The sequence below is a fragment of the Squalius cephalus genome, assembly GCF_949319135.1.
Source record: "Squalius cephalus genome assembly, chromosome: 15".
Taxonomy (NCBI): domain Eukaryota; kingdom Metazoa; phylum Chordata; class Actinopteri; order Cypriniformes; family Leuciscidae; genus Squalius; species Squalius cephalus.
The window spans coordinates 14,350,521-14,377,233 of record NC_137136.1 but is presented as its reverse complement, the minus strand read 5'-3'; the positions used below and the strand labels follow the sequence as shown (position 1 = coordinate 14,377,233).

Genomic DNA, 26,713 nt, shown 5'->3' with positions numbered 1-26,713 from the left:
GAATGTGTAGTTTTTCTTTGCATAACGGTTTTATGCTTCTTCTTTTTTTAAATGCACTTTTTAATGTAATTATGTGGTGATATGTATTTATAATGTGTTCATATAAGTAAAAACAGCAGTAATGATTACTGTCCTGTTGCCTATTGAGTGTCATTGTTATTTTTAATAATAAAAAAAATTGGTCCATCTATAAAATTTGCTTATGTTGAAGAGAACCGACTTCTCATTACAGCCAATGTATAAACGTCGAAAAAATTGTCAACAGAGATAGCTGATCTTCAAATTGGGGTCTCTCTTACTTGCAATACCGCGTCTATACCCTAGAGGTCAGTCCTATCTACCAAAATGTAACACTTTTAATGAGTGAACCTGAGTTAATGAAACAGATGATCTCTCTCTCTCTCTCTCTCTCTCTCTCTCTCTCTCTCTCTCTCTCTCTCTCTCTCTCTCTCTCTCTCTTTCTCATAGTCACTAATCTCTCAAAGCCAAAATAATGAAATGCTGACCTCATGAAGAGTAACCCGTATCCCTGTCTCGGCTCCACCCAGAGAGCAGGGGAGTTATCGGGGGACAGACAGCGAAGAAGGGAGGGCTCAAGGGGGGGAAATACTACCGGGGAAGGAGGAGGAGAGCGAGGGGCTATTCTCTGATTTCAAACATACAGTGTCTGTACAGAAGATCCCAGCAGCTCTGAGTCCTAGTGAGGGTAGGTAATCTGTGTCTGTGTGTCTCTTCTAGCAACAGAACCACATATTTATAAGCTTCATAGGCTTTTCTTTTTATGTCAGTTTCAGTGTGCAATAAACGCATTGTTGCATTCAGCTTCTAATTGCATGAATTATTATTTGTATTGTGTTGAAGCAATCAGTTAATGGATATACCCAGAGTGGTTCGTGGTGTATTATTATTAGAGTACTGTTATCAGAGTAGTTAGAGACTAGATCTAGTTAGATTAGTTGGGTTAATTTTTCTTTTTATGTTAGAGTAAGGCTTTGTGTTTTCCAGGGTCTCCCTGCATGCACCTGTTGATTTGAGGTTTTATCAAAACAATCTTTCTTTTATTGAAAATGTCAGTCTTGTTAAATGCCTGCTGATTGTCATCCTTCTATGTAATATCATTTTCTTGTATATATTTTTGTTTTTAAAACAGCCATTATTTTCCCAGCTGGCAGTGCTACTGCACACTGTAGCTTTGCAAGCGGAGAGGATTTATGCAGCTGGAAGTAGCTGACTTGTGAAGCTAAAATTAATCTGAGGTTGATTTGGAATTTTACACTTGGGTGGTTAGACTTGGTGAAGTCAACCTACAAATAGTGTGAAGTCTTATGAGCTGTGTGTCAGCTGGAAAATGCTCCCAATAAAAGAGTCTATGAATAAACTATGAATCTGAATAAGAAGGTTGTTTGCTGCATGTCAGAAGAGTTCTGGACACTTTTTCTGGTGGATGATATGTATCTGATGTGTCAGTGCCCGATATTTGTTCTGCGTCCTTTTGAAGTACCAGAGGGGGAATTGGGTTTCTGAGACCGAACCAAAGTTTTTGCCATATGGACAATAATAACTTTGTGGCCTCTGGAAGGAGAGCAGTCAAAAGAGTCAGGTTGCTTTTGGAGATGCCTTCAGTCAGTTTGAAGGACAGATTTAAAGTTATTTGCCATGTTGTACAAAAAAAAAAAAAAAAAAATTAGAAACAAGAAAGGACTATAAATAAAGGTTCTGAAAGGCGGGTTTCACTACAGTTCCAGTTTGGAGTTTCCCAAAGATTCTTTCAGTGGAACAGTTCTTAAAAGAACAATTTTTTTAATTTATTTCTTGGTTTGAAGATTTTAACCTTTTTGTAACCTTTTGTGCAATGGAAAGTTTACATGGATGTTAAAGGTTCTCCATGGAACCATGGATGCTAATAAAGAATTTTATTTTCAAGACTTTGGAAGTTCAGCCTACATTCCATGAAGAACCTTTAACATCCACAGAACTTTCCATTGCATAAAAGGTTCTTTAGATTTTTTTAAATTTTCTTCACACTATAGGAAAAAATAGTCCGTTTAAGAATTGTTCACTGAAATGTTCTTCTATGGCATCGTTGCAAAAAAAGAAAAACCTTTGGAACCTTTATTTTAAAGTGTAGTTCTGTCAATATTGTTTTTCTGTCTGTCTTTCTGTCTGTCTTTTTGCATGAGTTTAATCACTTAAACAGTTCAGTAAACATGCCCTATCTGATTTTTTTTATTTGCCATTTAATCATTATAATAGTTATAATTTGAACACTATATTACAACAATTTTAAAATGATATCTGTAACACACATATCAATTCAACAGAACAGTTACTTTACCAACTAAAATTAAATTTAATTAAAGAAATATTTTCTCCATTTGCAAATGTCATATATTAGCTGCTGCCTTGCAACAGTGAAAGAACAAGGATTCCATGTTGAAGGACTAATTTAAAAGACCCTCTTCACAACCAGCGAGCCTGAACAGGTGAAACTCAGCTAATATTATTTAGGCTTGAGTTGGTGTCACTTAACAGTTGAGAGAACAGGTGTGCGGAACTGGCAGACAGCCGCTTATTTTTCTTGCACAACACAAAAAAGATGACACCTGGTCAACAGAAGGCATGCTTTTGGCCTGTATGTTTATTGTAAGACTGAAGAGACAATAGTTAATAGCTATTTATAATCCCTGAGCTGTCAATCTTGTAGACTGACAGGTTCCTGAAAGACTGGTGTCAGACGCATTGTCCATTTCTGAGGGCAAGGTCATTTAGAAGATAGTTAATGTCATTAACCTTTGTTTAAAACTGCGATTGTATTAAACTTAAGTTAGTTAGATATATTAATTCAGAGGAATAGGTACAATTTAATATGTTCAGTACTAGCACGGAGTCTTTACCATTAGTCCAGCTAAAGACAAATTAGTTAGTTATAACTGAATCTGAAAAACAATTCTGCTAATGATTACTAATTATTCTTAAAATGGGACTGAGTTTTGTGATGTAATGATTAGTAAACTTATACCACATGATTTAGTAAACTTGTATCACATGCATATGTGGTGGATTGATTGATGTCTACAATATTTCGTGTTTTTTTTCTGTTTTTAGCTCTCTGATCCTGTGTTTGTGTCACTGGCTTTACAAATTAGAGCCATGCTACTCTGGTCTAACACCTCTGATAGACAGACAACCACAAATACACACCCAAAAAAACAAACACAAAAACACATTTGTTTTTTTAGATTCTTCCCATAATGTAACATTAGCCATCACTTTACTGTTTACTGAGTGTGTGTTCATGAAAGTGTGGAACATAACAGATCTGTGTGATTCATTGTGTGAAATTTAGCAGTAATGTTCATTAGCATATATTTAGATCATGACCTCGTTGGTCTCCAGATGGTTTTACTACATGATTGTAAACATTGATCGCATTGATCTTAAAAAAAGTGATTTGATTAGAAATATTTACATATCAAAAGCATTTGAAAGATTACAATAAAACATTTTTGGAGAGTTTTAGCTTTTTAAGTTAAGACAAATAAATTGTATCTAGATACAGATGGCTGAGTTTAGGTCTGTTACACAACATGTTAGTCTGTATTGTCTGTAGTTTGTGTTGCAGATCTAGTTTGGGTGTGGTGGTCTGAAACTGTTGACTAGCCCATGACTCTATCAGCCTGTTTAACAGGCGGCCACCTTCACATGAGTGTGAGCCAGTGATAACTCCTCACAATTCTAGCCTTCTCCTCCTTACTGTAACCCAAAACCCAAGCGTTACTGTTGAGGGACTAAAAATAGATAAGATTCTCTCTGTCTCTGTGCCTTGGAATCAAAAAGCAGTGAGTTCTTTCCTCATGTCCCTTATGATCTTAGATGGTGTTGTCAGAAAGTCATATCTCTGTTCCCAAGTACACTGTACCCTCAGACCCCCAAAAGCTCTTCCTGTACACAAATGCTAGCCTTGTCCTTTTAATTCAGCTGGGCTTTGTGGCATTTAACAATGCAAGCGGTTCCCAATCGTGGACTTTCAGTGTCTGGCTCTTTTGGCCAGGCTGAAAGTGACTTGGACTGGAAATCAGGTTTTCCCATTCATTCTCAACTTCTACAGAAAGCTTTGAGGGACTGAATAAAGCAAGCAGCCATTCTTGTGCCTTATTTGCAAGCCAAATATATTAAAACTAGTTGTTTTTTGTGCAAGTTTCTGGCTTAAACTTTTATTTCTCTCTCAGGGCCCGCTGTCTCTGGGCGAGCTGTGTGAATTTAGAGTACCAACAAGCATCAAGCATGTCTAAGAGCGATCCCCGAGACATTGACGAGGATGCCATCCTCAAGGGCCTCAGCGCAGAGGAGCTGGAGAAGCTGGATTATGAACTACAGGAGATGGACCCTGAGGTACTATGCCGTGCAACTCTTTAAAACATAGCTAGCTAGGTGGTGTTTGAGTATGTTACAGACCTTTTGTATAAGCAATTAAAAGGTTTTGCCACATGCAACTGTTTGCAAGGTGACATCAGTTGTAGACGAGATGAGAAAATATATGACCAAAGAGAAAAACCCCACTGTTTTTAAACAACTCGGTAGTGCCATGTACATGGACTCTTGAAGGTACATGGTACATGGATGGTTCCATGAAGAACCTTAAACATCCATGGAATCTTTCGATTGCACAAAAGGTTCTTTATAGTGGAGAAAGGTTCTTTGGGGAGCCAAAAATGGTCCTTATATAGCTTTGCTGCAAAACAAATTTGCATTTTAAAGTGGATTACATATTTGAGTTCAGCCCAAAAACTAATTTAAATCAATAAACAAATGAATGAATGAATAAATTAACAAACAAAAAAGCAAGCAAGATCATTTTCGCAAAATAAGGTGAACCTCGAGACACAAGATTGCACCAGTTGCTTTGCATAAAACAAGAAAAAAAAGAGTGTGATACAAGAGACATGAAACTAGCACTGTTTCAGCGGAACAATGGTCTGATATAAAGCAATGCTATGTGCAACAGCAAATATTCGGAAATATGTGACCGCTGAATGCAGTGTTTGACCAATCGGAGTCAAGTATTCCAGAGATCTGCAAAATAAATAAGCATAATTGCTGCTGAATATGACAATGATTTGTCATGCATTTTTGTTTTAACTAAAAAAGAGCAGCTTTGACATTTTGAAAATAAATTTTGTGTCCCATTGAGTCCTGCGATTTTGTAATGACAAGGGGTGAGTAGATGATGACAGAATTTTCTGTTTAAAACAAATGATTCTATGTGAATAGGTGATTTCTGGTTGTAGAAATCATTTTAAACCTTTTTACATACACAAAGGGTTCAATTTAATTATTAAACATACTTTTTATTGAAGTTAAAATTAGCTCAAAATTCTACAGGAGCACACTTCATTTGTAAACAGCACACACATGCAGGAAAGTGTAGCAATGGATTTAAAATTCACACACTTCTCTGGACCTTTCAGAATGCCATGCTCCCAGCCGGTTACCGCCAGCGTGACCAGACCAAGAAAAGTCCCACAGGCCCCTTTGATCGCTTCGCCCTGATGGATTACCTGGAGAAGGAGGCCATTGAACACAAGGACAGAGATGATCTGGTACCCTTTACAGGGGAGAAGAGAGGTACCACCAGTTAACAGTTAACATAACTTAGTAAACACATGCTTTGAGATACTCAACTGACACGTGCATAGAGAATAAAGGCAGCTTCTTAATTATTAGAACATTTATTCATTTTAAATTATTATTTATTATAAGTATGTATCATTTTCAAATTATAATTTCAATATTTGTTTGTTTGTTTACGATCATTCATATTTTATCTGTAAATTATTATAGTGAGCATTTCTCTTTCTCTCTGTTGTCTGTAGGTAAAGCCTTTGTCCCTAAACCAGGGTCAGGACAAATCCCTGCGGAGGAACAGATCACTCTGGAACCTGAGCTGGAGGAAGCATTGAGGAATGCAACAGATGCTGAAATGTGTGACATTGCAGGTGGGCATCACATTTCTGCTCTGTTCCTGTTGTTTCTATTCACATGACATAAAACAACTTATGATATCAGGTCCAGAGTGCTCTAAAGATATGCATTACAACTCTTCTAAAATGAATCACTCGCTTTATAACCTGTAATGTCCTGTAACGGCTCTGACTGTAATCCAAATTTGGATCCTTGACTAAGGACTAGTCTTCTATTTGCTGTTGTAAACAGCTGATCATATACCCATTACATTTGTCAATCAAACCCTTTCTAATTTCATCTGCTCTATTTGCACAATCAGTGTCTCGTATGACAATTTGTTTTTGAATATATATAAAAGAACCAGCCTAGCTGAATTGTATGTGGAAGTATGAATGTAGTAGGTCATGCACAGAATTATACCACGCAGTATCTATTTTCCCAAGCTCAGCAGCTCACCAAAATAAAATGACCAATGACCAACTAGTCAACGTGCAGAGATGGAGTGAAAATGTTTAGCTGGAAACAAGTCATCTGTAGGCTAGAAACACTCTGTGACGGTGTCTTGGCAGTATTTAACCAAACGATATTTTACCGTTCCTATTAAAAGTGCAACATAACATTTTTCTTGATGTAACATAGGCTACTAAAGTGATGGAAACCGGTCTAGTCTAATGTCCTGGTGTTGGATGTGAGCACATAATAATAAGCCTTTGCCCTTAAGGGCATTTAAAGCTGTGGACGTAGCACACATGAGTTTTGGAGCGTGTCACTGGGTGCAGATTATCCAGCAGATCCCCTCATTCAGAACACAGTTTTAACTCTGGAACACGTCCAGTTCAGGATTAAACTGTCAATAGGGGTTTGCCTTTGGTGATTTTATGGATGAGTCTGCTTTTGCTGAGATGCGGCTAACTAGAGATTGTACAGATAGCTGTAATATTCAATTTTTTAAGGGGTCATGAATTGAGAAAATACAATTTTCCTTGATCTTTTGACATATAAGAGGTCATTTTACTGTAAAAATATCCTTGAAGTTTCAGAACTCCAAACTTCCTTGTTAGTCCAAAAACAGCTTTTGCTAAAACCAAAACGACTTGTTTCGGATTTTGTCTCAGCATGGCGTAATAATGCGACGGAAGACCGCCTCTGCAGAAGAAAATCAACACCTACTTCTACATCATTGCCTCTTTAACCCCGCCCACCGATTTGTACGTCATGTAGTAGTAAATACGAGAGAGACACAAACATAGGTTTACTCCAGCAACAAAACCATAGAGATGACTCTGAGGATTACAAGACATTTTGCAGTGCCAAGTTGTGGAAAAACAGTCTTTGCATTGCCTTTCTTGTGATCCTAAGCGTGGGATCGCGTTTTTGCCATGTGTCACTATTGCTTTGTCTGTTACAGATTGTTTAATATGTTCTCTCTTTACTTTCATTTGACTGAAAATGATGAACGATGCATATAAGAACAACAGTGCGATAAACGATAAACTTATTTGGTAAAACCAAGACTTTTAAAGCATATGTAATACGCATAAATGTGTAATGCTATGTAATGAGATAAACACATTTCTGTAGCATATTCGTTGTAGGTTCAGTGTAGGTTTGTGGATTTTCTTCTGATTTTGGATCAGACTCTGGCTCAAACATGAATGGTGAACATCGAAAGTTGAGGCACGACCCTTCAAAATGGAGTGTTTAAAAAGAGAGGGTAAAAAAGGATAGAATATAGCCTATTACTTCTGAATTAGGATGTTTTCGATGTAAAAATCTTACTAACCTTATAGGTGGACCTCAAAGAACATTATATATATAAACGCACTTTTTGACCCCTTTAATTGTGCTGGTGGTTTTAATCTGGTTATTGTATCTGAAAATGGCATTCAGAGCTGTAGTATAAAAGTGAGGTCTGGTCTATCACCCAATCTCATTTTTTATCTGCTAATGCCCCACTGTTTTTGTTCACTAGTCCAGCCAGTCTGCTAATTGAAACATGGAGAGGGAGTTTTTAATGGTGGGTTTACTGGTTAGTCAGCGCCACCTGCTGTTCAACACAGTTCTCTGCAATGCAGTTTAAATGATTTGTGCCAGTTTTTCTCACAAGATATTCCACGAAAAGATGATCTATAATTATATTTTAAAAAATTTGTAATTTATTAAACATGTACTTATTATTTTGTTTTTTAAATAATATTAATTAAAATAATTATTTAAAATGAAATGATTAATTATGATATAATTTTAAATTATTAATTATAATTACTATTTATACGTTTATCATTAAATCAAATATAAATGATTTATTAATTTTAATCTTCAACATATTATTATTATATTCTGTATTAAATTTATATTAATTATAAATATTACATTTTGTATTTATTTTATATTAAATATTAATAAATTGTATTATTTTATGTAATATTATTCATATAAATGTATTGCAAATGTACTATATATATATATATATATATATATATATATATATATATATATATATATATATATATATATATATATATATTGATTAGTATTATTATGTTTTTATTAAAACATATTTATATATTCACTGGCATCCTATTACAGTACTCTGAGAGTATTGTATATTTAAATCATCTACTAATGAGATGCTTATATCTTCACAGCCATCCTGGGGATGTACACGCTCATGAGCAACAAGCAATATTACGATGCCCTGAACACCACTGGCAAGATTGCAAACACAGAAGGCATCAACAGTATGTATACATACAACACATTTAACACTAAACTATTTAATGTCAACTGAAAGTTTTATATAGTGAGTTTTTTTTTAAATTCACTGAATGTCGCTGATATATTCACAGTAGGAACTTCTGTATCATAAGCTGGTTGGTCAAATCTCTTTTAGGTGTGGTGAAACCAGATGTGTATAAGATCTATCCTGACGAGCCTCCAAATGACACAGATGTGGAGGACACTCTCCGACGCATCCAGAAAAACGACAGCAGCCTGGAGGAGGTCAACCTCAACAACATCCCGGTAAACATGCTAACAGTACTGACACCTCAATAAGCATAATTATAATCACATTACAGGCTAGACATAACATTAATATTATAAACAGATTGCTCACTTACACTTTAAGTATTTGTTTTCTTGAAAACTTCTGATTAATTACATAAATGAATCATAAGAATTGATGCATTTCTCTGCTTGAGCGGAATGCTGATATTAATGAGTGTTTATGTTGATTGTAGGACATTCCCATCCCAACCCTGAAAGAGATTTTTGAGGCGATGAAGCGCAACACACATGTGCAAATCCTCAGCATCGCTGGGACACGCAGTAATGACCCTGTGGCCTTTGTAAGTCCTGAAGCCTGCAATTCTGATGTTTCATTCACTCATTCCTTTGCTTCAATCTCATATTATTCTTCCACATACAAGTCTGAAAATATATTTCAAAATATTTTAACTGTGTCTTGATCAAATAAATTCTAAGTCTGTTTAAAGTTTTGTAGTTTTAAAATGCTGTAAATAACAGTAAAAACTAATCAGTTTAGTCATGTACAGTACCGTTCAAAAGGGTTTTAAAGAGTTAATACTTTTTTCAACAAGGATGCATTAAATTGATCAAAAGTGACAGTAAAGGCATTTATAATGTTACAAAAGATTTCTATTTCAAGTAAATGCTGTTTATTTGAACTTTCAAATCATCAGTTAATCCTCGAAACATGTATGCCTGTTTCCACAAAAATATTAACATTTTTAACATTGATAATAATAAGAAATGTTTCTTGAGCAGCTAATCAGCATATTAGAATGAATTCTGAAGGATCATGTGACACTGAAGACTGGAGTAATGATGCTGAAAATTCAGTTTTACTGTATTTTTTGATTCAAGCCTTGGTGAGCATAAGAACAAAAACATTAAAACATCTTATCGACCTCAAACTTTTGTAGTGTATTTTTCTTGACTAATGAATAGTTTTTTAAATATTCTTCATAAAACCATTGCTCAATTCTGTCTTCATCCGTGTGTACTATGGAAATGATGGTCAGTCGACATCAGTTGTTTCTCTTGATCTGTTCTTGCGAGTCAGGCTGTAGCTGAGATGTTACAGTCCAACACCACCCTGCAGAGCCTCAACATCGAGTCCAACTTCATTACTGCACAAGGCATGATGGCCGTCGCCAAGGCACTGAGAGTGAACTCCACCCTGACTGAGATTAAGATTGACAACCAAGTAAGAGGCTAAAATACTCCTGCCAAAAACATCCGATGGCATGTTTGTTTAAATCGTAAAACTAAATTGTTCATGCGCACTCCTACAGAGACAGAAACTGGGCGACTCAGTTGAGATGGAGATTGCATCCATGTTGGAGAATAACCCCAGCATCATAAAGATTGGCTATCACTTCACTCAGCAGGGCCCGCGTGCAAGAGCCGCCATAGCCATCACCAGAAACAATGACATCCGTGAGTGTGTTCTCATATTATTTTCTGAAATATTGCAGTTTGTACTTGTCTGCAGCTGAAACAGGAACATTGTTTTATTCATTATTGTTTCTACATTTAACTTTTTTGTATTCACCCCATATCCAGTTCGTCAGCAGAGAGTAAGATGAAAAGAAGATGGAGTTTAGTTCATCTAGGAGGTATCAAAGTTCTCCATGTGCACTCTTGGAGTCCTACAGACACTTCAGCAACAGCCATGACAACAGCGGCCATTGTGGATATCATTATCGCCAGCTTGATAAGACTTCATTGCTTTTTGTGGATTTCATCAAATCAAAATCTCTGATCTAATAAAATTGACCTGCTCTTTAATACCTCAGTTTGTAAACTTGAAAAGACACTAGTTACTCAGTTCATTTTCTGCTAATATGGTGCTCCCGGCAAAGTTTTTTTGTAAATATTTCAAATAAAATATTACAATCTATATTGTCTAATCAGACTTCAAAGTTTTATTAAATTACAAAAGCATAATTGAATTCAGGTTTGTTCTATCAAAGCACTGACATACACTAAGGTTCTAAAGTTTGGGGTCAGTATGATTTTTTTTTAAAGAAAATATTATATTCAGCAAGGATGCATTAAACTGTTCACAAGTGACAGTGAAGACATTTTTACGTTACAGACATTTTTTATTGCAAATAAATACTGTTCTTTTGAACTTTCTAATCAAAGAATTCAAAAAAAAAAATCAACATGCATTAAATTGATCAAAAGTGACAGTAAAGACATTTATAATGTTATAAAATATTTCTATTTAAATGCTGTTTGTTTGAACTTTCTAATCATCAGTTAATCCTCGAAACATGTATCACTGTTTCCACAAAAATATTAAGCAGGACAACTGTTTTCAACGTTGATAATAATAAGAAAATGTTTGAGCACCAAATCAGCATATTAAAATGATTTCTGAAGGATCATGTGACACTGCGACTAAAGCAATTCTGTGAAAATTTAGCTTTGCCATCACAGGAATACATTGCATTTTAAAATATATTAAGATAGAAACATTTTTGAAATTGTAATATTTCTCAATTTTAGATTTTTTGATCAAAAAAAGGCAGCCTTGGTGAGATTTCTTTCAAAAAAAGTGGGAAGTGTAAACACGTAGTACATTCTCAAAGCAGATGCTCTCAACAGACTCACTGTACAAAACAGCTTCATTAACATTTGAAGATCTGGACTCTGTTACAATATAGATTAGATTTAGATTATGCATTATTGAATTAATAGAGGATTGAGATAAAATGATGCACAAGCCATTTCATAACTTTTATATGATTAACCTGTGCAAATGATGACCCAAACCCAGAGGCACAAAACAAATGGAACTATTCAATATCCCACGGCTGAGCTTCCTGCCCCCCCTCCACTAACCTATTTATACACGTAGAGCACCGTCATGAAACCCTGGCTGATGGCTTTGAGTTACAAAGCTCCAAATATATACCGCCTTCCTCGAGATTTATGCTCCTTTGGAACAGCTGCTATCCTGCTATGAAGATTCCCAAGCGTCACCAATTGACAAGTACAGTTTTTAAAGAATTTATAAAAAGGTACAGCAGTCACAAAAGTGAATTTTCCCTTTCTGTGGGTGACTAAACTTCTCAGGTCTACTGTAGAATGTGGTCCCACTCTGCCAAGATCACTCTGATGGCATTTGGCAAAGGAACCACAGTACGAAGCAGCCTTTTCACATTCTGTTCTCGATTTGGACTTATTCAATCATGCAACCAACATTCACACATGGAAAGTAAAATGATAATGATATTTGTAAAAAATACACCACATGAGATTGAACAGACTGAGGAGGTCATAACTTTATTTACTATTGGGTCAGAATCAGAAAAATGTTTAAACCAGATGGCAAGTACACAGTACTAATACAATTTGCAAAATGCTAAATGCAACAGCACAAACTCTTTTCCAGAAAGAATGTCTTAAAGTTTCATACTGTATATAAAGTGGGTCACACTTAAAGATGTCATATGAGACATTATCGTCATCTCACACACATTTGTAGCCTGAAGCCTTTTAAGCAGCTGCTGAACTGTATGGAGCTGTTTCAGCAGAGTCTGCTATGAAGAATCACTGCAAGGAGGCAACAGAGCCGGTTCTTCTTCATCCGAGTCAAACTCCGCATTCTCATCTTTCACCCATTTACCACTTCGGTCCTGCAGCCACCCTGAACTGGAATAGTGGAGTGAGGAGGGGGAAAAAAAGGAGAAAAAGAGAGCGGTCACCTAAATATTGATAAATGAGTAGCATACATTTATTGAATAATCTCACTGTGATCTTAAGATTTATTTTGAATACCTACTTGTATGCTAACATCAGTGTCCATTTGCATTAAATGCTTGGACTAGTCTTACAAGTTAGTCATCATTTTATTTTCTTCAAATTTTACGAATGGTCATAACTTTAAGTCAGTTACATAAGCGAATTGGGACACATCTACAGTCTGAACACTTTGGCTGTTTATGCAACTGGCCCCACTTCTATAGTCAGTAGTAATGTGAGCCATTGTGTGGAGTGTTGCCATACCTCTTTAATTTGAGGTAGTGGTCCAGTTCTCTACGTCTCTGCTCTGTTAGAGGTTCACAATCAGTGGAGGTCACAATGCTGGAGCCCTTCTTTCTCTTCTTTGTCTCTCCTTTCCCTTCAGTCTGGCCCTGATGCACTACAGATGACAATTAACACAATGCATATGGAAAATGAAAAGGAATTATAAGCACAAAATGTATCTTGCTTTAACATAAACAGACTTTTGCTGTACCTGTTGTGCTAGCTATTGACATGGAGTCAATACTTCCTGTGCTCATGGACGTGTGAGGGTTGATATTGTTGACTTGATCATTTCCATCTTCTTGGCCGCATCCTGGCGATTCCGTTCGTTCACTTCATGAATAAAATAAGTGCAAAATGAAGATAAATTTGTCAAGTCACTTTCATTTATATAGTGCTTTATACAATACAGATTGTTTTAAAGCAGCTTCACCGTAATAAACAGGAACATTATGATTTCATTAAAAATTAGACAAATTCTGCTGTAAAGCACCTCTACAGAACACAATAGTGTCTTTATTAGCTCAAGTCAATTCAATGTTGATTCAGTTCAGTTCAATAACTTTGTAAAGTACACCAATTAAGAAATAAGTTCAATTCAGCTATAAGAAGCTCTACAAAAGACAATAGTATTGTTATTAAGCTCAAGTCAGTTTATTGTTGTCGATGTTGCAAAATTCATCAGATATGAAGTGTGGTTGAGGTCAAAGAGACTAGAAAGACACAAACAGCCTAGAGAAGTCTATAAAAATTCTGACATATGACAGCAGAAGGTTCATAAAGATGGTTCAGCTCACAGACATTACCTGGCCTTTCTGTGGCAGCTACTGTACGGAGAAGTTCTGAGTAAGGCATGATGGGTAATTTTGCGTGTTTGGCTCAGTAGAGGAGCTGAACTGGAGGGTTCCTGAGGGCAAGCAATAATGTACTGAGTACATAACCTTGTTATATCTTCATATGTACTGTACGGTCTGAAAGTCTGGGACTACACTGAAAATCTGGGAATTAAAAAATAAAACCTAAAAATTAACTAAATTAAATCATTCTGCGCACTATTTTTAGGTCACTAATCACTGACAAAAGTGGATTATATCGGCAAAATAAAAGACAGAGGGATAGAATTTTGGATACCACTGCATAAACTTATTGAAGAAAATGCATTCAGACACCTGTCGATCATCTTCTGCTTTTACATAGTCTTGATGCCGCCTTTTATCAATTTCACGTTGCAGTTTATTCTTTTTGCCGTAGAACCATTTCATTCCTATAAATGAATAGACAAAGAGGACTTGAATCCTGAATGCTAGTTTATAAAGAGGCTGAGTAAGTTAAATGTGTAGAATTTCACCTTCAAGATGTCGCTTTCCCTTCCTGTGCACCATGAGCATATCAACAGTGTCAAATACAGGACGGTGAGAACACACAAGGCAGCTGTATCTACAATGAGGAAAAACATTACTTAGTGAATGGGATAAATTCAGTCAGACTTCTTGGTGCAATTCAAACAACCAGCAATATAATAATCACCTCCCGTTTTTCATCAGAACAGCTTCATCATCTGAGATGAAGTTTGACAGAAGATCTGCAACGCGTCGTTTCTTGTAAGAGAAAGATAGACAGAGAAAGACAGTGAGAAAAAGAAAAGGGGTTGGTGCAAATTTCACATCTTTGTCTGTTTGCTGTTTTTGTAATACCTTCAGTATATTTAGCTGACTTTGATCATCACCCTCCCGTTTGAAAGACATGTTTGGTGACTTGTAATTATACTTCTAGGAATTATAAGTAATTTATTTGTCTTATTTCTCTACAACCACCGATAGGCAGTCTAACTAAAAACATCCCTTCCTTCCTGTTTTTGTCTGTGGAATTGTGGGTAGTGATGTCCGATCAATGCTTGAACGAATCGTTCCTTTGAGTCAGTTCTTAAAGGGATAGTTCACCCAAAAAGGAATATTCTGTCTGTCATCGTTTACTCACCCCAAAGTTGTTCCAAACATATATGAATTCCTTATGTGGAACACAAAAGAAGATATTTTGTAGAATGTTTGTAACCAAACAGTTGTGGGGCACCATTGACTTCCATAGTATTTTTACATTTACATGGGTGAGTAAATGATGACAGAATTTTCATTTTTGGGTGAACTAACCATCCCTTTAAGGCTTTAACAGAAGGGTAAATTCAGACTGATCCGATCAGACTGATTCAGTTTTTGTCATGTCCGAAATTAGAACTGATGAATCGGTTCGCCGAAATGAGAGCAACAAGGGCGGGTCTTACATTTAGCCGACGCCATGGCAACAGGAGCTAAGCTAATCTGCTAAGGGCTTGTAATAAATACGTTTTATGAGTGTCTGAACCTAGAATGTAAAGGCACCCGTATATGTCTCTTTAGGTTATATGGTTTATGTATTACTTAATGTTTGAATTTATAATTTTGAGGGCACCGCTGTTATTTAATCGAAACACGTTAAAACTGTTCAAACTTATCTGGGACTAACGTTAACGTTACGCAGGACTGTGTAATGTATCAACTGGTTAAATGGCGTTAAATGCTTTATATCGGTTCGTAATGTCCCTCGTTGTCAAGTTTATTCAAAGTGCGTGACAAGTAAGTCAGGGATTGTTTATGTGAACTGCTGCAGACTTTATTTCTCCGCTATAATTTGCCTAATAACAGAAGCTGTTATGAGTCCTGCCGTCTTGCGTTCAGCAGCCGCCGCAGATGGTCAGCTGAAGTTCATCTCTTGATCCCGCTGGAGCTCTGGTCATGTCCGCGGATCACTCAGCGACACAGACCGGGACACACGGCCTCCTCCGCGGCCAGCGCACCCGGTCCTACGGCAGCCTGGTGTCCTCTTCGTTATCACCCGTGAGACAAAGACGAATTGAGCACAAAGTTCAGCCCGGGGAAACTTTGCAAGGACTATCACTGAAGTATGGCGTGTCTGTAAGTAGGCTAACGTTAATCAGAAAGCAGGTATTTGAGGAATAAGGTCTTTACTTTTTAAACGTTTAGTTTTTTGATAATTACATAATTATCAATATAACTTTTTATTGCTTTACAGATGGAGCAAATCAAAAGGGCAAACAGACTGTACACAAATGATTCAATATTCCTGAAGGAGTCCCTCTTCATCCCTGTGCTGCTGACAGAGTCTGTGTCTTTCACTAATGGAGTGGAATTGACTGAGGAGGAGACAAGTCCTGCACAAACACACACAGAGATTTCTAATGAGACCCCCAAAAGCCAAACAGACTCCAGCAGATGTGAAGCGAATGCTGATCTGTCACCGGTGGAGTACCTGAAAAAAATAGACAGCTTGATCAGTCAGTCAAAACAAGCAGCTGTGAAGACCTGCCAGGAGGGAGAGAAACAGTAAGTTGTCAAATGAAATTATGACTGCTGACATTATTGTTGGGGTATTACAGAGTTCAGTTATTGCAATCGTTTTGTTTGCTATCGTTTTGTTTGCTGTCAAACGAGTCATTCAGCAAGTTTCAATTCAATGGAAGAACCATGAGTCATCTGACTCAGGAGGGGTTACAATGAACATCAGCTGTTTCATTAAACTGGTTACACCTATATAGAAAGCCATTATCCACCATTAAGGAGTCAGTTCCGATTTTTTTTCATACGTAAAGCATAACATTTCGAGTAATGAAATCACAGAAAAATTTAACTTTTGCATTTTAAAGGATCTCTACTATGGAGCAACTCCGTCACAGCAATCTGAAGTCCGACACCGTATCCTCCCAGCAGGCCACATTGGGAGCTGTTCCCATTACCATCACCAGACGGACCAGGAATTTGAGGGATAGGGAGGATGAATTCTTCCAGCTCTGATGTAGGCTTTTATTCTGGTGTAGGACGTTTTTTTTTTTGTATAAATGGAATGTTTTAGAGGGCTCCCTCTTCTGGTTTCATGCCTTTAAAATGTGATGGAGATTGCTGGAGTGATATGCAATAGTCCTGTTTTTATAAAAAGGCTACCAGCTTTAGACATGCACACATATTAGCACTGTAAAAGCACAAGCCTGATGCTTTAGACATGCACACATATTAGCACTATAAAAGCACAAGCCTGATGCCTAAAAGTAATAATGTAAATTATAATTCTGCTGTAACCAAAGTAATGGTGGACAGTTTTAGGTGTGATGTGGACTACTGCATTTGAGGAAAAGAAATCAGGAATGTTGCTTAAAAATAGTTCTAATTTACTAATTGATATTTAATACTACCTCACAAATAATTGATATAAGTACTAGTTTTAGGAATATTGAATAAGTATTTGGGAATGTGCCATTGGACATCTGCATCTTTCAATGCATAGTTTTGCACTGCAGTGCTTAATTTTCTGTTTTTTTTCTTCACCTTTGTTCTCCTGGACCAGTTCGTGATTTGCATTAGTGATTTGTGAACGCAACACCCCACAGGAAATCAATGTAATATGAAACAGATTAAATGCCATAAACACAAACTGATCTTGGTATTTTAACCTGGTCTTTGAAATCTTGAGTGTACGTAACGATGATCTAATGGTACGTTTACATGACAACAATGTACTAAAAATGGAAAAAAAAAATTCCATTGCGTATCTTTTTCAAAATCTTGCATTTTAAAACCGTTTTTTAAAAGTTAGCTTTTTCAGACCCCCAAAATGCTGTTGTTGTGTAAATAAATGGCCAAAACGCATAAAAAATTCCAGTTTTTAGTTGAAAATGTGAAACGTGTCGTGAAAACGACCCCTAAGTTGTAACTGAACTAAAGCATACATTGTGTTTATTCAGTTAATGTAACAACTGAATTGCAGCATTCCATCAATCATGTGCGTTTCTAACCCAAAACACTTTTAGACGTTGATTGCATGTTCATATTAGGGTGTGAATTATGACTTTGAATGTTTTCAAAACAACAAAATGTAGTCATTCATTTACAAATACATTTACAATAAAAATGTATTATAGTAGCTTACAGTTAAAATTGTGTAAATTATTACAATTTAAAATAACATTTCTATTTTTAATAAAATGTAATACATTCCTGTGATGGTAAAGCTGAATTTTCAGCAGCCAGTGATCAGACTTCAGTGTCACATGATCATTCTGTAATCATTCTATTGTTCTGACTTGGTGCTCAACTAAACAGTGATACATTTTTCCAGGATTCTTTGATGGACATAAAGTTAAACAAAGAACAGCATTTATTTAAAATAGAAATATTTTGTAGCATTATAAATGACTTAACTGTCATTCTGAACAATTTGATACATCCTTGCTGAAAGTATTTTCTTTACATTTAAAAAAAAAACACGTACTGACCACAAACTTTTGAATGGTAGTGTATTGCAACACTGAATGCAAATTACATAATAAGCAATGAGTGAAGGCTGTAAGTATTTATTTAGTGGTTGTTCCATTTTAGAACACAGCAGATCCCCCTCAGAGATGTTCATGTAAAAATATAGTTGCTGACTGTGTAGTGCCAAGCTTAAATTTGTATATCATAGCCATAACCACAGTTTAACACTAGATGGCAGTGTGAAGAGACTAAAACGTGTTTGTGAGTTCAGGTTTTTGTTATTTTGTTGTCCTAGGAGGAAAATATTCAGCTCAAAAAATGTTAACAGTATTGAACATTACAATGTGCTCTAATTTACAGAGTGGCAGAACCCCAGTGGTTTATACATCATTATTAAAAAATAAGTCGTCTAGAAAACCTCCATCCAACGCAGCTGGAGTCTCAGAGCTTAAAAAAAATTGTTCATATATCTTTACATTTGATCTGAGCTCGCTCAGGCAGTGGTTGTGACTGTGTCAACACTATCAGGCCACTCAATGATCTAATATTCATTAAAGGCACAGCAACACTGTTTCAAAGGTTGAACTGAAGTTCGATGTCGTCAGTCAGTCACTTTTCGGTTGCATTGTATGCAGTTTGAAATCACGGGTGGCCCTCCATGCCAATCCTGTAAAAGTCTGTCAGTGCATCACCGTCCTCATAACGTCCCGTTCTCCAGCAGTTTGTTAAGCCCGTTGCAGATTTTGGTGAGGTGGGGTTTGAGGGGCCCGGCTGGGTTGTAAAGCTGGGTGAGGAGCTCAGGGTCAGCATAATGGTTGAAGACGTGATTGATGCGTCCGTGGGATTTTGCTGTGAGGTGAGTATTTACAAGCTTCAGAAGCATGTCCCTACTTTCTTTCAGGATCCCTGACATAACCGCCTTGTCAAATGTGAAATCTACCTGAAAAGGGAAAGAAGAGACTTTAGTGAGCATAAAGTACAAAACTGGTTACAAATATGGCTTTGTTTAGAACTGCACCACTTGATTTGTTAAAAAAGCTCGAAGCAATTCTTTGCCACTTAATGATCAATTGACAAATAAATAATTAACAAATCAATCAATCAATTGATTCTTAATTAATTTCTGTAAATGAAAAAATATGATCTTATATCATATCACATCATATCAATCTTATCCTATCCTCAGTATGCTAGAAGGTGGCTCCCAAAACGTAATCATATAATTTCCCAGATCTTACATGAGTTGTCAATGGTCAAAATGGTCAAATGGTAAACATTTTTGTCAATGTTTTAAATACTGTGATTAGAAATGGCTTGTTTATTCTATTCTATTCTATTCTATTCTATTCTATTCTATTCTATTCTATTCTATTCTATTCTATTCTATTCTATTCTATTCTATGCTATGCACTGTTCCAGGTGGCACCCAAAAAGTAATCATAATTTCCCAGATTGTCAGTGGTCAAAGTATGTTACATTTCTGGAGAGTCTAAACTTTAGATTGTTAATTTAATTGTTTTACCACCTTATTCAGTGCCAATATATATACAGGGGTTGGACAATGAAACTTAAACACCTGGTTTTAGACCACATAATTTATTAGTATGGTGTAGGGCCTACTTTTGCGGCAAGTACAGCACCACTTTGTCTTGGGAATGACAGATATAAGTCCTGCACAGTGGCCAGAGGGATTTTGAGCCATTCCTCTTCCAGAACAGAGGCCAGGTCAGTCACTATGTGATGCTGCTGGAGGAAAACGTGTTCTGCCTGGCTCCTCCAAAACACCTCAAAGTGGCTCAAAAATATTTAGATGTGGTGACTGTGCAGGCCATGGGAGATGTTCAGATGTTCATCAAACCATTCTGTCACAAGTCTTGCTGTGTGTATTGGTGCCTTATCATGCTAATGCACAGCACACCCTTTAGGGTACAATGTCTGACCCATTAGGTGCACATGGTCCTCCAGAATGGTTCGGTAGTCCTTGGCAGTGACGTGCGCATCAAGCACAGTATACTATAGGAAATGCCATGATATTGCAGCTCAAACCATCACTGATCCACCCATGCTTCACTCTGGGCAGCAACTGTCCGGGCATTAAGCCACTTTGGGGCTTCTCCACACTGTAACTACGGATGTGGAAAAGACAGTGAAGATGGACTCATCAGAGAACATACATGCCTCACATTGTCCACAGCCCAAGATTTGCACTGTTGGCACTAATGAAACCGACATTTGACATTGGCTTGAGTGACCAAAGTTTTGGCTATAGCACCCCGACCATGACTATTGACTCTCAACGAACAGCTTTTGTGGAAACAGGAGAGTCGAGGTGCACATTTAATCCTTCAGTGAGTTGGGCAGCTGTGTTTTTTTGGATAGAATCCTGGTTAGTACCTGAACATCCTTTTCAGACATTTTCCTCTCGAGTCGACAGTTACTACCTTGGATACCGTAGCTCTCGATACACCACAAAGACTTGCTGTCCTGGTCACAGGTGAGCCAGCGAGACGCACACAAACAATTTGTCCTCTTTTGAACTCTGATATGTCTCCCATTATGTTGTGAATATTGCAATATTTTATGTACAGCTGTGCTATTGCTCTGCTAATTCAACTTTCACACTCTGCTCTTAGTGATGGAATGTAAAATCAGTGAAGATTGGCACATATAGAGGTGTGAAACCTCCAACACTATATCGACCTGTCTTTCAGTATATATACAGGGTTTGTTCAATGAAACTGAAACACTGGCCAATATAGTGTTGGAGGTTTCATGCCTATTAGCTACCGTTGAATTAATTTCATGGACAATAAAATCAGAAAATACTGCTCAAAGATGTTAGATGTTGTGTACCTCGTGGAAACTGATGGCTGTCATGGCTCCTTGGTGCAATTTCTTTTGGAAATTCTGGGCAAGCTTTAGCTCCTCATCATTGAACCGATTGTGCCTGAAAAGTACCGCTATCTTCACCACCACCTTTATGAGGTCTTTCACCACTTTCTGGGCCTCTGAGCGGTTCCCACTGTACTCTTTTGACACACGGTAAAGCTCATCTAGAATCTCACTGCTGGTGTCGTCGATGAACATCTGTACCACAGACTTGTTGGCCATTTGGCTCAGGATCTTTTTCTGGGCCTTGAGAGCCATGTCCTTGGAGTTGAATGACTCCATATCTTAAAAAGGAAAAGGAGAGATTAATAGTAAAGCAAGAGACTAGCATAATAACAATGTCATGTAAAATGGCATATGCAAATGACTGATATTTCTGAAATATTCTATGATTAATTGTGAATTTTCCGTAGAATTTTATTTCTGTTTGTGTATTGGTAAGAGTGCCAGCCCTGGGAGAACTCCCACCTGGGGAAGTCCCCTTACAGTCTAACTTTAACACTTTCTTTTCTTCAGGGGAAAGTTCATGCCATATAGGACCTCATCATTGCCCACACATCTCATAAACAACACTAATTGTTCTCAAGACTCTCATGTTGTGTCATCATATCCAGCACTAGACTCTCGATGCTGCTCAATGCCATCCAAACATCTTTGATCAATGTGACTATAGCATTCAGTGTTGAAATTGACATGATGTTGTTGTGCAGTATAATTAAATGCAATAATATTAGCTGAACTTTATGCATTTTGGCTGATGTAGAACACAGCATAGCTTAGGATTGCTTCACAGATCAGGAGAACGTGCAAAGACATGTATGGAAAAAAAACCCTAATTGCATAGTACTAACAAGTTCCTACACGAGTCTTCAGATTGTATCAAAATACAGGCATCTATGTGCTTAAATATGTATTCATGCAATTTTGAGGTCTTACATATTTGCTACGCTATAGAGCTCTTGTCATTGTTGATTATCTTTTTGTACAGCATTTATTAAAAATTCTTAGCTAAATAGATTACAGATATACAAATGCAATAACTGCAAAGTATATTAACATGCAAATGACAAGCACTGTGGTCTTTTAAATGAATCAAGACATGCCAAAAGAGATGTCATATTTCAAAGCCGCATTAGCTCTGTTTGGCTTTTTAAATCCAATTCTGTTTATGGCGAACCAACCTGATTAAATTTTAATGCAGTTAGAGTTTCATTTCCTAATGAACTCTATTCAATTAGAGTGCATTAGAACAGCCATTACGTTCTGTGACATGGAACATCAAAACAACTACATAAATACTGATTTGAACAAATCAACATGTTGTACACTTCAGTTGAACTGTGAAAGCAGCATAATCCTAGGGTTTAACACTCACTACTTCTCATTTACTCTAATTAGAGCAAAACTGATCTGATGTCTAGCGATGTCTATTTTTATTTTATTTTGTTTTTCAAGAAAATAGATATAAAATATAAAGTTGGTTCTGCTCTGGACTTCAAACTGTTCCTAAACATTTGATCAGATCAGGCTTATACTGGGCTTGATTTCCTTTTTTGAAGGTTTTCTTTGCATTTTTTACTCTACATTACCTCACTACATAGTACATACTAAAATATAGTATGATATACTATTTAAAACATAATTTTAAATAAGAAACCATAGTTTTTTTGTGTGAATAGTTAATATAATTTGCTATAAAATAAGTATGAAATAAAAGTAATTGTAACAATTCTTCATATTTGTAAAATATTTTTTAATCTTGATATTATTTGATAAAATACATTATTTAATAAAATAACATTTATGCATGAGTAATAATTAGTTAATAATTGAATATTAATATTATTTGATCAAATGTATTATTTAATACAATTTATTAAATAATATTATTCAGTTAATTCTGTATATTTATTAAATCATTTTAAGATATATTTTTTAGGGCCCACATGAGCTCATTCGTACCTGACAAGATGAGATATAAGCAACTTTACCTTAATTTGATTACGATTGACTTTTAATCCAAGACTCTTAGCTAAAAAACATCTAAGGCAAACTAAGGTCAAGCAAATTCATTTATTTTATACCTGTTCAGTTACAATCATCTGAAATTACCATCTGTATCCACTCTCCTGATTCAAAGGTTTGTTACAGACAAGGTAAATATTTAGCATTCCTCAGATGACTTCAGCGCATTGCCTGAAGCTCTCTCTCTCTCTCTCTCTCTCTCTTTGTGTGTGTGTGTGTTCACATGTGTGTAAAGCCCAGGGGATTTACAGGATGTGAGGAATCATGTTGTTCTTCCAACCTAAAGACCACAGTAGTCACCCTGTCATTACAAAGCAGCAAGTCACAGCACAAGCTCCAGTGACAGCACAGAAGAGACAGGTCAAAACATGCGTCTGAGATCCGCAGCCTACTCTTTGGGTTTTTTTATTCAGAGGGGTCAAACGTGACGTTTACAATAAATGTATAAAAATGATAGTGTGGAAAGTCCTGTTTTAAGTGTGTGAGTGGGAGCACTTTGTTTCTGAATGGCTCTAGGCTAATTTAAAATGATTTAAAGACAGCCCTGCTGAAAAGGACTCCTGTTTAATCCAGCCTAAAATGGTGTGCTGATCTTAAATTTAAACATTTTTTAGATAGGCTAAGCTGGTCTTCAGATGACCTCCCTTTAAAACCAGCCAACAGATCAGCCTGGGCAATCAGGTATGACCAGTAAAGGCTGATGGTAATTTTATTAGAGAGAACCCTACCTAAATGATCCTAAACCAGCATGGATTTAAACTGGTTTATAATGATGTTCTTCATTAACAAAAAGATAATCTACATGGTCTTTCTGATTCAGCTTGACCGAGGTACCCCAGCTGGTTTAGCTAGTTAAGTTGCCTGGTCAGCATACCAGAACCCCATGGGCCAGCATCCAAAACACAACATATGTGGGTCTTTTCAATCTGGTATTCTCGAATAACAGGCTTAGACTCATTATTCTGAGGAAATCATTAAAAGAATCAGGCCTTAATGTGTATACCCATGTTTTAAATAGTTTCTATATACCCATCTACACTGACATACATGTAATATGGGGAGTTTGTTGCTTGTTCTTGTGCCATGTTTTTCCCCCTCAGTATTTCCCCACAGCACATGAACAGTGAGATTTGAGTATGTGATTATGTCACATATTGTGAATTTTTTTCCCTTATTACCCAATACAGCCCAATTTTTTTTTTTTTTTTTTTTTTAGCATTTTTATTCTATGCATGCGGTAAAGGTCCAGTGTTGTTTTTCTTTGTAAAGTTAGCACTCATATGCATATGTGAGAAGTTGTTTTTTAATATGATCAAACAATGTGCAAACCTGATCATAAGGGAAGTGAAACTCTGGGCTGTTTGGCACAACTTTCCCCCCAGATATTTTCAGTTAAACCCACAACAGCTTATTTCTCTTGACACACGCTGCTACAAAAAAGCTCACAATCTATCCATAGCCTGAGTTCACCAAGGTTAGGACACTGCTGACCCTGAATATGAGGCTTCATCACACTCTTTATTTCAGTACGAAGTGTGTTTTCTTCAGATTATAACAGAGACTGGTTGTTTTGTTTATAAAAGGTCCAGCGGATGGAACATCAACTATCAGTGTGTTAGAGTTGTTTAACATGGGAGTGGTTGAACAGAAAAAACAAGTTTCAACTTGACATTATTGCCTACAAACCTCCATATGTTTAAAGCAGACACCATAGCAACTCTGTAAAATTAAAGTCTCTCTTGCTGTTAAAACAGAATGCTGACATCTTTTTATCTTAACAACTTCTGGAAGAGTGCACCATGCCTTTAATCCATTGAAGTAAACAACATCTCGTGTACATAATCACAGAGCTCTCTAATATGATGGAGGAGAGGGCAGAGGTCAAGACCAAGACAAACTCACCTTTTCTCTCGTTCACTCTCCCTCTTCTGTTTGAACTCTCTTTCCTCCCTGCGCGCTCAGATCAGGTGTTTGAAATCCAGCATGTGAGTGATGAAATAATCTCCTCAGACAGGTGAAATCAAAGAAAACTCCTCAACAAACTCTTTTGTGCTGTAACAAGCCCACTGTAACAAGATAATTTGACTTGTACTTCCTTGAGGAACTACATGTATAAGACACACCCATGAGTGTAATTCTCTCTCTCTCTCTCTCTCTCTCTCTCCACCCTGTCAGTGTGTTAGCTGCTGACATGGTGTGTCTGCTTGCCCTAACAAGTGCAACCCTTGTAAAGAATTCAGCAGTAATCCTGGATGCGGCCCAGAGAAAGGAGAGGTTTTAGTCTCTTTGTGATCAGTAGAACTGGTATGCAGCCACAGTCATCACAAACACTGCTATGTTTCTCAATAAAATGTCCATTAACATTATTATTGGATTCAAATTGTGATATTTCATTTATTACGTTCTATATTAAGTTATATTTTCTGTTCTAGAATGTCGCTAGCAAACAATGAGAGTGATACAAACAAGGACAATTGCCAGTAATCTTGGAAATGTGGCCAATCAGATTTGAGGACTGGACATTAAATGAATAAATAAATAACTTATTTATATATCATTTTTCAAGAGAACTGGGGTGTGTTTTCCATCAGACAGCGTTGTTTGCTTATTGATCAGTGTCTCGATCTTTTACGCCTACAAAACCATGACATTATTTTGTGACACTCTCACTTTGCATGACCAGGACAGTTATTTGCTTATACACTAAAAAAAACAACAACAGAAATTTCATTGATTTTATGCAAATTGCATGAGGTTCAGTTCATAGATTTTTTTTCTTTTTACGTTTATGTGCCAGCAAGGTTCAGCTTTATTTCTTTATATTATGAAATTACTAACTTTTTTCAGTACCATCATATTTTTTTTTTGCTACTTTATGTAAAAAAAAAACCTTTATGTATAGTTTTAATTCTTTGACATTAAATCTTAATCAGAAAATGCATCATAAAAATGTTATATTTTAAAACTTTGATAATAACAAAAGGGAAATGCTTCCTTTCCCACGCTGGCTTTGCATGTTCACTAGAAGCATTAAATAATGTTTTTTTCTCCTAATAAAGTTTTTTTTTTTTTTTTTGTATACTTAAATTCAAAGAATTATCCAGTGATGCATGTATAAAATCACATAATATTAGTAGCCAAATAAAAAGTAAAAAAAAAAAAAAAAAAAAAAAAAAAAAAAAATATATATATATATATATATATATATATATATATATATATATATATATATATATATATATATATATATATCCACAAGGTTAAAAATACTCACAACACAGGATACATCCTCATACACAAACATCCCTTCATAACTGAACATATTATGTTCTAAAGCAGTTGATTATTTTATATACTCCATTTCATTTTAGAGGCCTAACAACCAATTATTACACACACAGAGACTGGTGGGAGAGCTGGGTGATAACATGACTTTATTTGCCCTTTTCTTGTGCAAACTTCATTGTTTA

At 36.3% G+C, this 26,713-nt stretch overlaps 4 protein-coding genes across 5 annotated transcripts; 2 read left to right on the top strand and 2 right to left on the bottom strand.

Annotated features, from left to right (window-relative positions):
• Positions 1-65: 65 nt before the first annotated feature.
• On the top strand, positions 66-10,779 carry tmod4 (tropomodulin 4 (muscle)). Its single transcript, XM_079894020.1, has 11 exons — positions 66-326; positions 469-706; positions 4,230-4,392; positions 5,469-5,625; positions 5,874-5,996; positions 8,613-8,705; positions 8,858-8,988; positions 9,207-9,314; positions 10,052-10,195; positions 10,284-10,428; positions 10,555-10,779. The coding sequence occupies exons 3-11, from the start codon at positions 4,285-4,287 to the stop codon at positions 10,575-10,577; spliced, it is 1,032 nt and encodes a 343-aa protein (XP_079750146.1). The 5' UTR covers positions 66-326; positions 469-706; positions 4,230-4,284; the 3' UTR covers positions 10,578-10,779.
• Positions 10,780-12,266: 1,487 nt separating this feature from the next.
• Positions 12,267-15,129, bottom strand: scnm1 (sodium channel modifier 1). The gene is made up of 8 exons (XM_079894021.1): positions 14,724-15,129; positions 14,557-14,627; positions 14,378-14,466; positions 14,199-14,293; positions 13,836-13,936; positions 13,241-13,362; positions 13,009-13,144; positions 12,267-12,654 (listed from the first exon to the last, which is right to left on the bottom strand). The coding sequence occupies exons 1-8, from the start codon at positions 14,772-14,774 to the stop codon at positions 12,543-12,545; spliced, it is 777 nt and encodes a 258-aa protein (XP_079750147.1). The 5' UTR covers positions 14,775-15,129; the 3' UTR covers positions 12,267-12,542.
• Positions 15,130-15,797: 668 nt separating this feature from the next.
• Positions 15,798-18,490, top strand: lysmd1 (LysM, putative peptidoglycan-binding, domain containing 1; the record flags this gene model as incomplete). Its single annotated transcript, XM_079894024.1, has 3 exons — positions 15,798-15,977; positions 16,096-16,406; positions 16,727-18,490. 3 exons carry the CDS (start codon positions 15,798-15,800, stop codon positions 16,872-16,874), a joined length of 639 nt encoding a protein of 212 aa, XP_079750150.1. The 3' UTR covers positions 16,875-18,490.
• A 286-nt stretch (positions 18,491-18,776) lies between these two features.
• tnfaip8l2b (tumor necrosis factor, alpha-induced protein 8-like 2b) lies at positions 18,777-25,355 on the bottom strand. 2 transcript variants are annotated; one of them, XM_079894022.1, is made up of 4 exons: positions 25,146-25,355; positions 21,183-21,502; positions 20,724-20,813; positions 18,777-19,269 (listed from the first exon to the last, which is right to left on the bottom strand). In XM_079894022.1, exons 2-4 carry the CDS (start codon positions 21,498-21,500, stop codon positions 19,027-19,029), a joined length of 651 nt encoding a protein of 216 aa, XP_079750148.1. In that variant the 5' UTR covers positions 21,501-21,502; positions 25,146-25,355; the 3' UTR covers positions 18,777-19,026. The 2 variants fall into 2 exon arrangements, with proteins under 2 accessions (XP_079750148.1, XP_079750149.1); XM_079894023.1 differs by lacking the exon at positions 20,724-20,813 and having other exon boundaries at positions 25,146-25,352.
• Between the last annotated feature and the right edge of the window lie 1,358 nt (positions 25,356-26,713).